The sequence below is a fragment of the Rhinoraja longicauda genome, chromosome 16 (genome assembly GCF_053455715.1).
Source record: "Rhinoraja longicauda isolate Sanriku21f chromosome 16, sRhiLon1.1, whole genome shotgun sequence".
NCBI lineage: Eukaryota > Metazoa > Chordata > Chondrichthyes > Rajiformes > Arhynchobatidae > Rhinoraja > Rhinoraja longicauda.
Genome location: NC_135968.1, coordinates 15,440,281 through 15,452,448, shown reverse-complemented (window position 1 = coordinate 15,452,448; position 12,168 = coordinate 15,440,281). Strand labels below are relative to the sequence as shown.

Sequence of the window (12,168 nt, the reverse complement as noted above, 5' to 3'; positions counted from 1 at the left end):
AGGGTTTAGGCCAAATGCAGGTAAATGGGATACGCTAAAATGGGGCATCTTGATCGACAAGGATGAGCTGGGCTGGAGAGCCTGTGACGAGAGGGAGCAGGTCATGGAGTCTCCCTGGTTGGGAGGGAGCAGATGACGGAGCCTCCCTTGTATCCGCCATGCTCTACCCCAGCCCACTCGTGTATGGGCAGACTGCGGCGCTCCTACCCACACCACCCCAGCCCACTCGTGTATGGGCAGACTGAGCCACTCCTGCCCACACCACCCAAGCCCACTCGTGTATGGGCAGACTGAGCGGCTCCTACCCACACCACCCCAGCCCACTCGTGTATGGGCAGACTGCGGCGCTCCTACCCACACCACCCCAGCCCACTCGTGTATGGGCAGACTGAGCCGCTCCTACCCACACCACCCCAGCCCACTCGTGTATGGGCAGACTGAGGCGCTCCTGCCCACACCACCCCAGCCACAGAGCGCCCGCGGCGAGCTCCCGTCACACACCTTGTCCACCTGCCGCAGGACGGTCCCCTCGCTGAAGAAGAGTGGCTTCCGCGCGTCCACCACAACCAGGTCGAAGTACGACTGCCAGGGCCGGGGAGGGCTTCCAGGCTGTGGGGAAACAAGGGCAGACGTGAGCGCAGGGACTCCCCTCCCTCTACAGGCACAGAACCAGGCAGCGGCAGGCTGGCGGCCAACACTGCCGGGACAGGCAACTGCAGGGAGCCTCGGCACAGAGAGACGGAATGACCGTCCAACACTGCGTGGTTCCACACTCACCACAGTGGAGGCTGGGCCACAGGCCTTCAGCAGCCAGGCGCATAATTATATGGGGGGGGGGGGGGAATGTTCGCGTCCCTGGGGAGGGGCCGATGATGGGGCTGCTGTGGTTGAGAGGTGGCTGGAACTGAACGGACCCAGTGGGCTCCTGCACAGCCTCTGCAGCAGCTCAAACTAGTCATGGCACAGGGAGACTTTGGCTGTGTCATGTGCAGTTCTGGGCGCCCCATTGCAGGAAGGATGTGGAGAGGGTGCAGGGCAGAGCTCTGAGGTGAAAGGGGGAAGTTTGAAGGAGACTCCAAAGACGTACAGGTATGTAGGTTAATTGGCTGGGTAAATGTAAAAATTGTCCCTAGTGGGTGTAGGATGGTGTTAATGTACGGGGATCACTGGGCGGCGTGGACTTGGAGGGCCGAAAAAGGCCTGTTTCCGGCTGTATATATATGATATGATATGTTTATAGAGAATGGTGGGTGCCTGGAAAGTGCTGCCAGGGGTAATGGTGGAAACAGATATCCCCCACCCCAACGCTCTGCCCACCATCACTCCCCACAAGGTGCTGCCCAACATTTAACACATGCATCAGCGGACCAGAGCAGCAGCCCTTCACACTGGCACACGTTACAACTGATCATGGAAGGTGCCCCGTCCCATCACCTCCCCCCCTCATCCAGGAGTCGGAACAATGCCCACTGCCCAGACACCCCCCACCGCCATGCCCTCCCAAACCCCCACCTCCCCCCCTGCCCTGCCCTGAACCTACCTGTGGGCCGTGTCCAAAGTCAAACATGTAGGTCATGATCTTCTGTAAAACAAGGAGTCAGTCATTGGGACCAGGGCAACCGTAATCCCACCCCACACACCCCCCCCAGGCACCCACCCCCACCCCAGATCCCCTTCCCTGATCCAACCCCCACCCCAGACACCCTCCACCGCCCCAGAGCCCCTCCCCAGGCACCCACCCCCAACCCTGATCCTGCCCCAGACCCCCTCCCCAGATCATGATCCCATCCCAGACCCTCCCCCCCCCGTCCCAATCCCCGTCCTTGTTTCAAACACCCTTCACCACCCTAGACACCCTTATCCGATCCTGATCCCACCTCCCACCCTGTCCCCTCCCCCATTGGAACCCACCCCCGTGCCCACAGCCGGCTCTCACGTTGGTGTACTTGTAGTCGCTGTTGGTGACCAGGAACACTTTGCCGACTTCATTCATCCGACTCAGCAACAGCGGCAGTTTGGGCTGAAACATGGGAAGCTCAGGCTCACACACACTGGCATCACCCCGTCCTACACTCCATCCCACACCCTCCGCCCCGTCGCACACCCACAACCACAGCCTCCGTCCCATCCCACTCTCTCCTCCGCCCTCTCCCCTACGTCCCGCACTCTCCCCTACGCCCCGCACCCTCCACCTGTTCCATCCCACACCCTCCCACTCAATCCTGATCCTCACATGGGACACTCTACCCGCACCAGACAGCACACTACCTGACCCACGCTGACACCCATCCTCTCCGCACTCTGCCCCACTGCCTTAGAGGGAGTACAGAGAAGGTTCACCAGATTGATCCCTGGGATGGCGGGACTTACATATGAGGAAAGACTAGATAGCATGGGCTTGTACTCGCTGGAATTTAGAAGACTGAGGGGGGATCTTATAGAAACATATAAAATTCTTAAGGGGTTGGAGAGGCTAGATGCGGGAAGATTGTTCCCGATGTTGGGGGAGTCCAGAACCAGGGGTCACAGCTTAAGGATAAGGGGGAAGTCTTTTAGGACCGAGATGAGAAAACATTTCTTCACACAGAGAGTGGTGAGTCTGTGGAATTCTCTGCCACAGAAGGTAGCTGAGGCCAGTTCGTTGGCTATATTTAAGAGGGAGTTAGATGTGGCCCTTTTTGCTAAAGGGATCAGGGGGTATGGAGAGAAGGCAGGTACAGGCTACTGAGCTGGATGATCAGCCATGATCATATTGAATGGCGGTGCAGGCTCGAAGGGCCGAATGGCCTACTCCTGCACCTATTTTCTATGTTTCTATGTTTCTATGACCTTCCCCCCCCCCCACACACAGCTCTTCAAATCACCCCCATCTCCACCTCAACAACTCCACCACCAGCTTCATCAATCAGCTCCACAATGTACCAATGTACTGATCAGTGGTGTGCCCTTGGTCTGAGGATGTGCAGCAGGGCTGTCCTGGGACCGCGAGGTCTGCGCAAGGTGCAACTTCCATCGTGGGCTCTGCTCATACCAGACAATAAGGGACAGGCCACTGCCACAGTCTCACCCCTCCCTCCCTCTGGCAGGCAGCCCAGAGCCACTGGGAACAACCCACAGTTAACCAGACCAGGGATAACACATTTACCTCTTTAACAACATAGGTCTCCAGGTTTTCCAAAGTCTTCTCTTTCAAAGAACCCTAAAACAAAACAAGAGAATGAGAGAGTGGCCTCTGACTGCAGCCTGCCACCTCCGGACCAGGTCAACCCCGGTACAGAGAGCAGAGTATAAAACCACTGCAACTTTCACCGCACTAACACTTCTGCTGTAAGGATCGAGGTGAACTGATGCCGTAAATACTGCGCTGCTCTCTGTATCACTGCAGCAATTGCTCACACTTCTGCATGTCCGAACATGAATCTACAGGAGGCTTTTACCGTGTACATTGGCCTGGGTAGAGGGAGGAGCAATCGGACATGGTGACGAGAGGGAGACAGGGAGCGTGGATGTCAGGTTGATGCACCACGAGGCAAGGCAAACTAGTTCACTGTCCTGCCCAAGGTGCCAGGAGTCAAACGTCTGTGCTCATTCCCACACTGCTGTGTGTGGGCTGCCCAACACTAACAGCACCAGGTCCACGCGTGCCCAGAGTATGAAGGCACTTCATTCACTTAACAGTGCAAACCTCTGAGGACACAGAGTGCTGGAGTAACTCAACAGGTCAGGGAGTATCTCTAGAGAACATGGAAAGTTGTGAGGTTGTGCGAAGGCACAAGGTGAATGGGATTCCTTCCTTTCAATGTTCTCCATTTAAACCCTGAGCGCTGGCCAAGCCAATGCTTGCTGGCCAAGCCGAAGCTTGCTGGCCAGGCCGACGCTTGCTGGCCAGGCCGACGCTTGCTGGCCAGGCCGACGCTTGCTGGCCAGGCCGACGCTTGCTGGCCAGGCCGACGCTTGCTGGCCAGGCCGACGCTTGCTGGCCAGGCCGACGCTTGCTGGCCAGGCCGACGCTTGCTGGCCAGGCCGACGCTTGCTGGCCAGGCCGACGCTTGCTGGCCAGGCCGACGCTTGCTGGCCAAGCTGGGAGGAGTAGGAGTGAGCAGTGTCGGAGTGGTACCTTGTAGTGGACCCAGTCCACAGCGTCACGCACGTCCTGGAACATACTCTTGAAGGACATGTAGAGATCGCCATCCTTGAAGCCGGTCTCACAGCTGTGGAGAAAGGCAAGTGGTGAAATCACCCACAGCACCAACACATTCACCGCTGGTTCTGGCACGGTCGGGTCCTCAGAGACTCCAACAGGGCAGAGAGAGACACCTCAGCACCAACTGTGGGCTCAGTGCCGTGGGATCTCTCCCACCCTAACTCCAAAACATCAATCCCATCATAATCCACAAAGAAACCCTCCCTACCATCCATTGCCCAGCAATCTCAACAACCCGATGCCAGGTGCACCAGTCCACAGGAGACACACCTCAGAACATCACACACTCTCTGCCACTTGTGCCAAAGCTCAGGGAACAGTGATTAGGACGGGTAATTTCCATTGGAAGTAGTCTCTCAGCATCCCACTCATGTTTCTCAGCGGGCCAAGGGAAGGGAAAGTGAGAGGTGCAAACCTTTTGTGGAGCACGATTACAGAGCCCAAGGAAACCTGCATCAGGCCACACACAGCTGCCCTGCTGACAAACACGCAGCATGCGCTGGAGCTTAGCGTCTGTTCTCCTGAGGACCAACGCTCCTGGGAGGTGTGTAGGTGGATGGCACTCCATGAGCAGATGGGTAAACATTTGTCAGAAACTGAGGGACCAGAAACAACCCTCCCCTGTCCCTGCAGTTCCGGATGCACTGGGAAGAGGCAGAGTGAGAACTACACTATTATCGTTACCCAGCATTGTGTTATTCATTTATTCTATTGGATATTAGTTTAGTTTAGTTTAGAGATACAGCGCAGAAACAGGCCCTTTCGGCCCACCGGGTCTGCGCCGACCAGCAATCCCCGCACATTAAAACTATCCTATACCCACTAGGGACAATTTTTACATTTACCCAGCCAATTAACGTACAAACCTGTACGTCTTTAGAGTGTGGGAGGAAACGGAAGATCTCGGAGAAAACCCACGCAGGTCACGGGGAGAAGGTACAAACTCCGTACAGACAGCACCCTTAGTCAGGATGGAACCCAGGTCTCCGGCGCTGCATTCGCTGTAAGGCTGCGCCACCGTGTCGCCCTAACTATATTGACATTAAATGTGTGTTATTGATTAATGGGCCTGTTAAGCTGCACCAAGTAAGAACTTTATTATTCTGTTGTCGTTACAAGGGTCTGGACCCGAAATATCCCCCATTCCTTCTCTCCAGAGATGCTGTCTGTTCCACTGACTTACACCAGCATTTTGTGTCTATCTTCGGTGACTATAAAACACTCTTGATTCTGTGATTGGAATGATTTGGATTTGGAGGGCCAAATGCAGGCAAATGGGACTTGCCCAGTAATGGCAACTTGTTTGGCGTGGACATGGTGGGCCAAAGGGCCTGATTCCGTGCTGTGATTCTGGCATCCTTGGGCTTTGCTCACTTACTCCTGAGGTCCAGGGTGGGAATATGGATGGATCATACAAGCGATGGTACCTGTACTTCGGGTGGTGAATCTGTGGAATTCTTTACCACAGAAGGCTGTGGAGGCCAAATCAATGGATATTTTTAAAGCAGAGATAGATAGATTATTGATTAGTACGGGTGTCAGGGGTTATGGGGAGAAGTCAGGTGAATGAGGTGAGGAGGGAGAGATAGATCAGCCATGATTGAATGGCGGAGTAGACGATGGGCCGAATGGCCTAATTCTGCTCCTAGTACTTATGACCTTATGGCTTTGTTATACAGACTGATCACCAAGGGGATGCCATTTACTGGTGGCTTGAACCAGAGTGATAAGAGATGGGAGATTACAGGGAGCCGAGCTCCCAGCACTGTGTTTGCCCAAGCCCTTCACTTACCTTGTGTACCGGGGGCAATTGGTGAAGAAGTCAACCAGGCAAGCAAACAGGTAGGTCTCTGCAAAGGAAGGATGCCAGAACCCAGTGAGAAATCCCCAAATCACACACACCGAATCCCCGCGTTACACGCCCTTCCCTCCCTCCATCCATCCCTCCTTCCCTGGGCCCTCGCCCTCCCTCCCTGGGACCCACTCCCCACCCTCCCTGGGCCCCTCCCTCCAAGGGCCCCTGGAGCACATTCCCTCCCTCAGCTCCCCCCCCCCACACATCAGACCCCAGCTCCATACCGGGGAGATTGAAGAGAGTGTTGAGGATGTGGAACCGCTCCGTGTCATCCCGCTGAATAAACTTGTTGGGGTATTGCTCTCTTATTTCTGGCCTGCACAAAGCACAAAGGTGCTGTGACACCCCCCTGCAACAGTGCAAGTAACTCCTCATCCTCCCCCTCCCCCCCCCACCACCATCCCTCCAGCTCCAAAACTACTCCCCCCACCCGCCCCCAGTGGCTCCGCCCCTGCACTTCCCGCTCTCTCCCCAGCCCTCCAACGGTGAACGGTGCAAATAACTAATCATCCACCCACCACCACCAGCACCAAACCTCCTACTGCCATAAGCCAGCTCATCCCTGCTCGTTTCCCCCCACCCACCGACTTTACCCCTGACCCCCACCCCCCCCACCAGCACCAACTCCCCTCATCACACCCCAGCTCTGCCACCCACTCCCCACCCTGCACAAAGGTGCTGGAACATGCTCCAATCAACTTGGCATCGAGCCCCCGGCTGGCATTGCCCCCCACTCACACTGCACCCCCTCCACCTCAGAACTGCTCCTACTCCCCTCGACTCTCCCCAGCGCAATCCCCACCCCCTCCTCCCCGAGTGAGTTTGTGTGGAGGGCTGGGTGCGTAGGGATCATTGAGTGTGGAGGGACGGTCTGTAGCAGGGGCCGGGGGGGGGGGGGGAGTCACGGGTCATCAAGTGTGGAGGGAGGGAAGGAGGGGCCAGTAGCGAGGGATCATCGAGTGGGGAGGGGAGGGAGGGAGGGAGGGAGGGAGGGAGGGAGGGAGGGAGGGAGGGAGGGAGGGAGGGAGGGAGGGAGGGAGGGAGGGAGGGAGGGAGGGAGGGAGGGAGGGAGGGAGGGAGGGAGGGAGGGAGGGAGGGAGGGAGGGAGGGAGGGAGGGAGGGAGGGAGGGAGGGAGGGAGGGAGGGAGGGACGGACGGACGGACTGGGAGCAGGTAGCATCATCAAGTGTTGAGGGAGGAGAAGGAAGGATTTGGAGCAGAAGCTTCGTTAAGTGTGGAGGGAGGGTGGGACTGGGAGTGGGGGGAGTATCATTGAATAGGGAGGGGGGCCGGGAGCGAGGGGAACTACATCTACTGGCAAAGCCTCTCTTCCCATCAGGTGTAAAGCCCGAATTCTGTGCCGTTAGCCTTGTATATTGGGGAAATGTCACATTATGCTTGTGCACTAACAAAGAAGAAGCAGCAGAGACTCCTCACTGACCCTCTCTTGAAGTTGAAGCCATGGGCACACACCAGGATGTTTCCATAGGCATCCACCTTCAGCAGGTTCCCATGTGACGTGTCAAAAATCAGGCCTCTGCTCAGAAACACAAGGATGTATTTCAATATTCACAGAAACGTAACCAACAAACCTCGCACCACTCCCATCACCAGACATCAGGGCTCCCATAACCACTACGTTTCTCATTCAACACAAACTAGATTTGGTCGGGCTCAGCTCGGAGCATTTTGAGTCGCCTCTCCACGGGAAGAGTGAGAGTGTGCTGGAGAGGGTGCAGGAGATTCACCGGGGGTCGCCTGCGTTGAAGCAGGTCTGTTACCTGGAGAGCCTGGGTCTGCCTTCCCTCGAGCAGAGAAAGTTGAGGGCGGATGGGTCAGAAGTGTACAAAATCATGAAAGGCATAGATATGGCAGAGAAACCTTTCTTCATAACAGATGTACCTTGGCCCGAGGGAGTGGTGGAGGCAGAAATTCTCACATTTCAGGAACTGGACTTTATTACCTGCATGTTACGTACACGAGTAAACTTCACATAACTTTATTACCTTGATATTTCCTGCATGAGTAAAGGTTATACGAGGTGACTTTATTACCTGGGTGTTACCTGTATGAGTAAACTAAATGTGGTAAAAATAACCAGGAATACTGCTGCCTTCTGCCAAACCAACCGACTGGGGCAAGTCACTGGGGCACTCGGGGAAGTCAGGGTGAAAGAACGAGCCATTTAACGGGACTATGGGAGACAGAATGGAACTGAAGCATGCAGCCGGAGCATGCTGGGCTAGTTTGGAACGGGAGGGAGGACTCAAGGTGGCCCGCTCAGCCCCTGTACAGCTACATCCCTCCTGGATGTAAAACAGAGACTGTCATCAGTGTGCGGCACGCAGAGGTCCCTTCACAAGCACTGCATGAACTTCTGCACAGATCTACAGGTGGCCACTACTCACTCGGCTCACACACAACCCTGCGGCCATCAATGCCCAATGACCACCCAAGCTGCACACAGCCTACGGCTTGTTGAACCACTTCCTCCTGCTGCCAGCCAGCACCCCAGCTCTGGCTCTCGGCTCACGGCCGTTTCTCCACGTGGTCCTACCTGGTGGGGAACGTAGGGTCATAGACGAAGCTGCCCAGCTCCTGAGGGTACCCAATGGAGATCAAACGTTCGACAGTCAGGTCAAAGCCCAGAGACTCGTATTCAGGAGACTTGTACACTGCCAAAAGAAAAGAGGTAAATGTCAAGATGCAACCAACCACAGCCCGGGATCAAAACACAAAGCGCTGCAGGAACTCAGCAGGTCAGGCAGCATCTGTGAAGGGAATGGGCAGACAATGTTTTGGGATGGGACCCTTCTTCAGACGGATAGCAAACTGAGGAAACTAATATTGAATTTATGACAAAGGCTCAATAGAAGCATATTAACAACAACGCTCAAAGTGACTGAAGAATGGTCCTGACCCAAAACATTATCTGTTCATTCCCTCCACGGATGCTGCCTGACCTGCTGAGTTCCTCCACCACCTTATGTTTCACTGAAGATTCCAGCATCTGCAGTCTGTCCTACCAACAGCCTGCAAACCGTGGGAATACAAATCATTGGGTAAAGTGCATTTACAATCGCACGATGTGACACACACCTCCCAGGCTGCTGCAAGACACTTGTGACAGCCAGCATTAAATTTATACTGGGAAGACGAGGGTGGAAAGGAGCAATCTGGGACTGCCAGATTCTGGGAGCACCTATACCCCACGCAAGAGTCAGTAAGTGGTAATGCTGATCACATTGAGCCTGTATTTATAGGTAGCACCCGCAGAAAACTAAGAGTGAACCGGTGAGAGGGTCGATAGAAGCATATGGACAATAAAGAAAATAACAGCACAGTAGCATTCCATGCCCTCCCAGATTGGGTGCTTCTCATTGTGGGCATTTGAAAGAACTTAGGCAAGAAGGATTGCGTCTGAACATAACTGTCTGAAATTCTCTCGATCATTGGTGAACCATTAAAGGTGGAAGAGGAAACAAGAACAGGGAATGAGAGACCAGTTAACCCAACACCTGTTGTCAGGGAGTTTAGGATTAACAACAGATGCCAAGAAATTGCACCGCATTTCTGGTGTGCCAAAATATATGGGGGTTTACATTAATGCCAGAACAGATCTGCTGAAAACCAAACATCGCAAAATCTCTGTCAGGGCCCAAGCTATGCAGATCAGTTGCTAGGAAATGCAACATACTGAAGATAATGGCGTCTCTTCCCGACAGTGGGAGGGAACGCTGGCCCATTCAGTGCAGGACCCTGGGCAAGAAGTCTGGCAACCAGGAGACAGAGGGCTGGTGCAGTGGCACCATCCGTGCCCACGTGAGAGGGGCACTAATTCTCCTGTGACGTTGCCATGGGGCAGCATGTGGACGAGAGGGCAAACCCTGTTGCTTGGAGGTCACCAGAGGTTAGGGTGTGGGCGCACTGCAGCAAGCTGCGTGGTTGGTGGTTTGGCGGGGAACAACTCGAGGGCCTGACCCTTGGAGGTCACCATAAGTCAGGGCGCCGTGGCAGAGGAAAGTTCTGCAGCAAGTCATGGTTAGCGGTTGGTAGTTTGGTGGGTTCCAGCACCAGGGAGCAGGCAGACATTCCAGGGCTCGTACGAATGGGCTCCCCTTGTTGCTGAACAAGGACAGCTGTGATCTTCACCGAAACTCCAGCAATGAAAGCCTCCTGCTGCAGCTACCCCCATTCTCCCCTCTACCCCCCCAATATCTATTCCCCAGGTCTCTGCCTTGCACCTGGAGATGGGTGGCCTTGTACAGTTCTAAGATGTCTGTGCCTGCCAGTCAGGCTGCAGAAGCCTCTCTCTCTCCTCGCTTCCCCTCGGGCAGAATCAGCCACATTGCTGTGAATGTGTTCTCTCCATTCCTGCTCTCAGCTTTCCTCTGCTCCCTGTTCTGGATTCTGTTTCCAAGCAGGCCCGTGGCAACCGTCCCACTGGTTCCCATGCGGCCTGGACACAGCTGCGAATATGTGTACAGCTCCACACAGTGAGCCCTGGGACAGAGCGGAGAGGCAAAGCTCCCTTCCAGCAACGCCACATTGCTGACAGCTGAGCCAGGAGTGTTGTTCAACAGAGAGAAAGTACATAGTAGAGGCATGTAGATGGTTCTACTATCTACATGCCTCTGTATGTAGGATTACATACCTACATACGGTGGAATGTAGAAAGGCTTACAGCATGCTTGCCTTCATTGGCCAGGGCACTGTACAAAGGTTGGATACAAAGTGCTGGAGTAACTCAGCAGCTCAGGCTGCATCTCTGGAGAACATGAATAGGTAACATTTCACATCAGGATCCTACTTCAGACTGATTGAGGTGGGGGTGGGGGAGGGGGGCAGTGGAGAAGCTGGTAGAGAGGGGGGGGGACAGGTCAAAGCCTGGCAAGTGATAGGTGGGTACAGGTGACGGGGATTTTGATAGGCAGATGGTTGGACAAAGGTCTGAAATTAAAAGCCAAAAGGTGTGAGATAGGGATAAAAGATGTGCAATTTGTGAAACCAGATGAAGAAATTTAGGTGGGAGGAGGGTGTCCAGGAGGGGCACAGCAACGAATAGGGGGAAGGGGAATAACGGGGGTTGTATGTGGGTCAGTTACCTAAAATTGGAGATTCCACATTCGTACCATTGGGTTGTAAGCTACCCAAGTAGAATATGAGGCGCTGTTGCTCCAGTTTGTGTGTGGCCTTACTCTGGCAATGGAGGAGGCCCAGGACAGAAAGGTCAGTATGAGAAATGGGAAGGGCAGTTAAATTGGTTAGCAACTGGGAGGTTCAACAGACCTTGGAGGACCGAGTGCTAGTGTTCAGCGAAACGGTCGGCAAGTCTGTGCTTGGTCTCACCGATGTACAGGAGGCCACATCGGGAACGCCGGATGCAGTAGATGAGGTGCACATGAACCTCTGTCTCACCTGTAGGGACTGCTGAAGGCTCTGCATGGACACGAGGATGGAGGTATAGGAACAGATGTTACATCAACTGCAGTTGCTGGGGAACTACCTGGGGAGGGGTGGTTTGGGTGAGAAGGGATGAGTGAACCAAGGAGTTGCGGAGAGAGCAGTCTCTGTGGAAGGCGGTAAGGGGTGGAGATGGGGAGATGAGACTGGTGGTGGGATCACTTTGGGGGTGACAGCAGGATGGGAGGTGGCGTAATCCAGATTACTGTGGAAATCAGCGGGTTTGTAGTAGATGTCAGTCAATGATCTGTCCCCTGTGATGGAGATAGTCATGTTACAGATGTATAAATCATTGGTTAGGCAGCATGTGGAGTACTGTGAGCAATTCTGGTCACCACACCACAGGAAACATGTGATTTAGCTAGAATGTACAGAAAATCAGAGCATGCCCAATGTCGAAGGAAACGTGCAAATCCCAGTACGTACAGAGAAAAACGTGCAAGTCCCAGCTGGCTCAAAACGGACGGAAATGTGCAAATCCCAGCAGGCTCAACAGAGAGAGATGTGCAAATCCCAGCATGCTCAACACAGGAGATGTGCAAATCCCAGCAGGCTTAACAGAGAGATATGCAAATCCCAGCATGCTCAACACAGATGTTCAAATCCCAGCATGCTCAACATAGGAGATGTGCAAATCCCAGCATGC

At 54.5% G+C, this 12,168-nt stretch overlaps 1 protein-coding gene across 7 annotated transcripts in view; it reads right to left on the bottom strand.

Annotated features, from left to right (window-relative positions):
• Positions 1-12,168, bottom strand: part of nt5c2a (5'-nucleotidase, cytosolic IIa) — a 55,063-nt gene that overhangs the window by 9,169 nt on the left and 33,726 nt on the right. For all 7 annotated transcript variants that reach the window (XR_013548277.1, XM_078413272.1, XM_078413276.1 and 4 more), the window contains 9 exons: positions 8,617-8,734; positions 7,501-7,596; positions 6,284-6,375; positions 5,997-6,054; positions 4,118-4,211; positions 3,146-3,199; positions 1,937-2,020; positions 1,541-1,582; positions 502-609 (listed from right to left, as the gene is read on the bottom strand). Coding sequence is in view for 6 of the 7 variants with exons in the window: in XM_078413272.1 (XP_078269398.1) it covers positions 502-609; positions 1,541-1,582; positions 1,937-2,020; positions 3,146-3,199; positions 4,118-4,211; positions 5,997-6,054; positions 6,284-6,375; positions 7,501-7,596; positions 8,617-8,734 (746 nt within the window). In the remaining variant the exon portion in view is untranslated. The remainder of the gene's footprint in view (positions 1-501; positions 610-1,540; positions 1,583-1,936; positions 2,021-3,145; positions 3,200-4,117; positions 4,212-5,996; positions 6,055-6,283; positions 6,376-7,500; positions 7,597-8,616; positions 8,735-12,168) is intronic.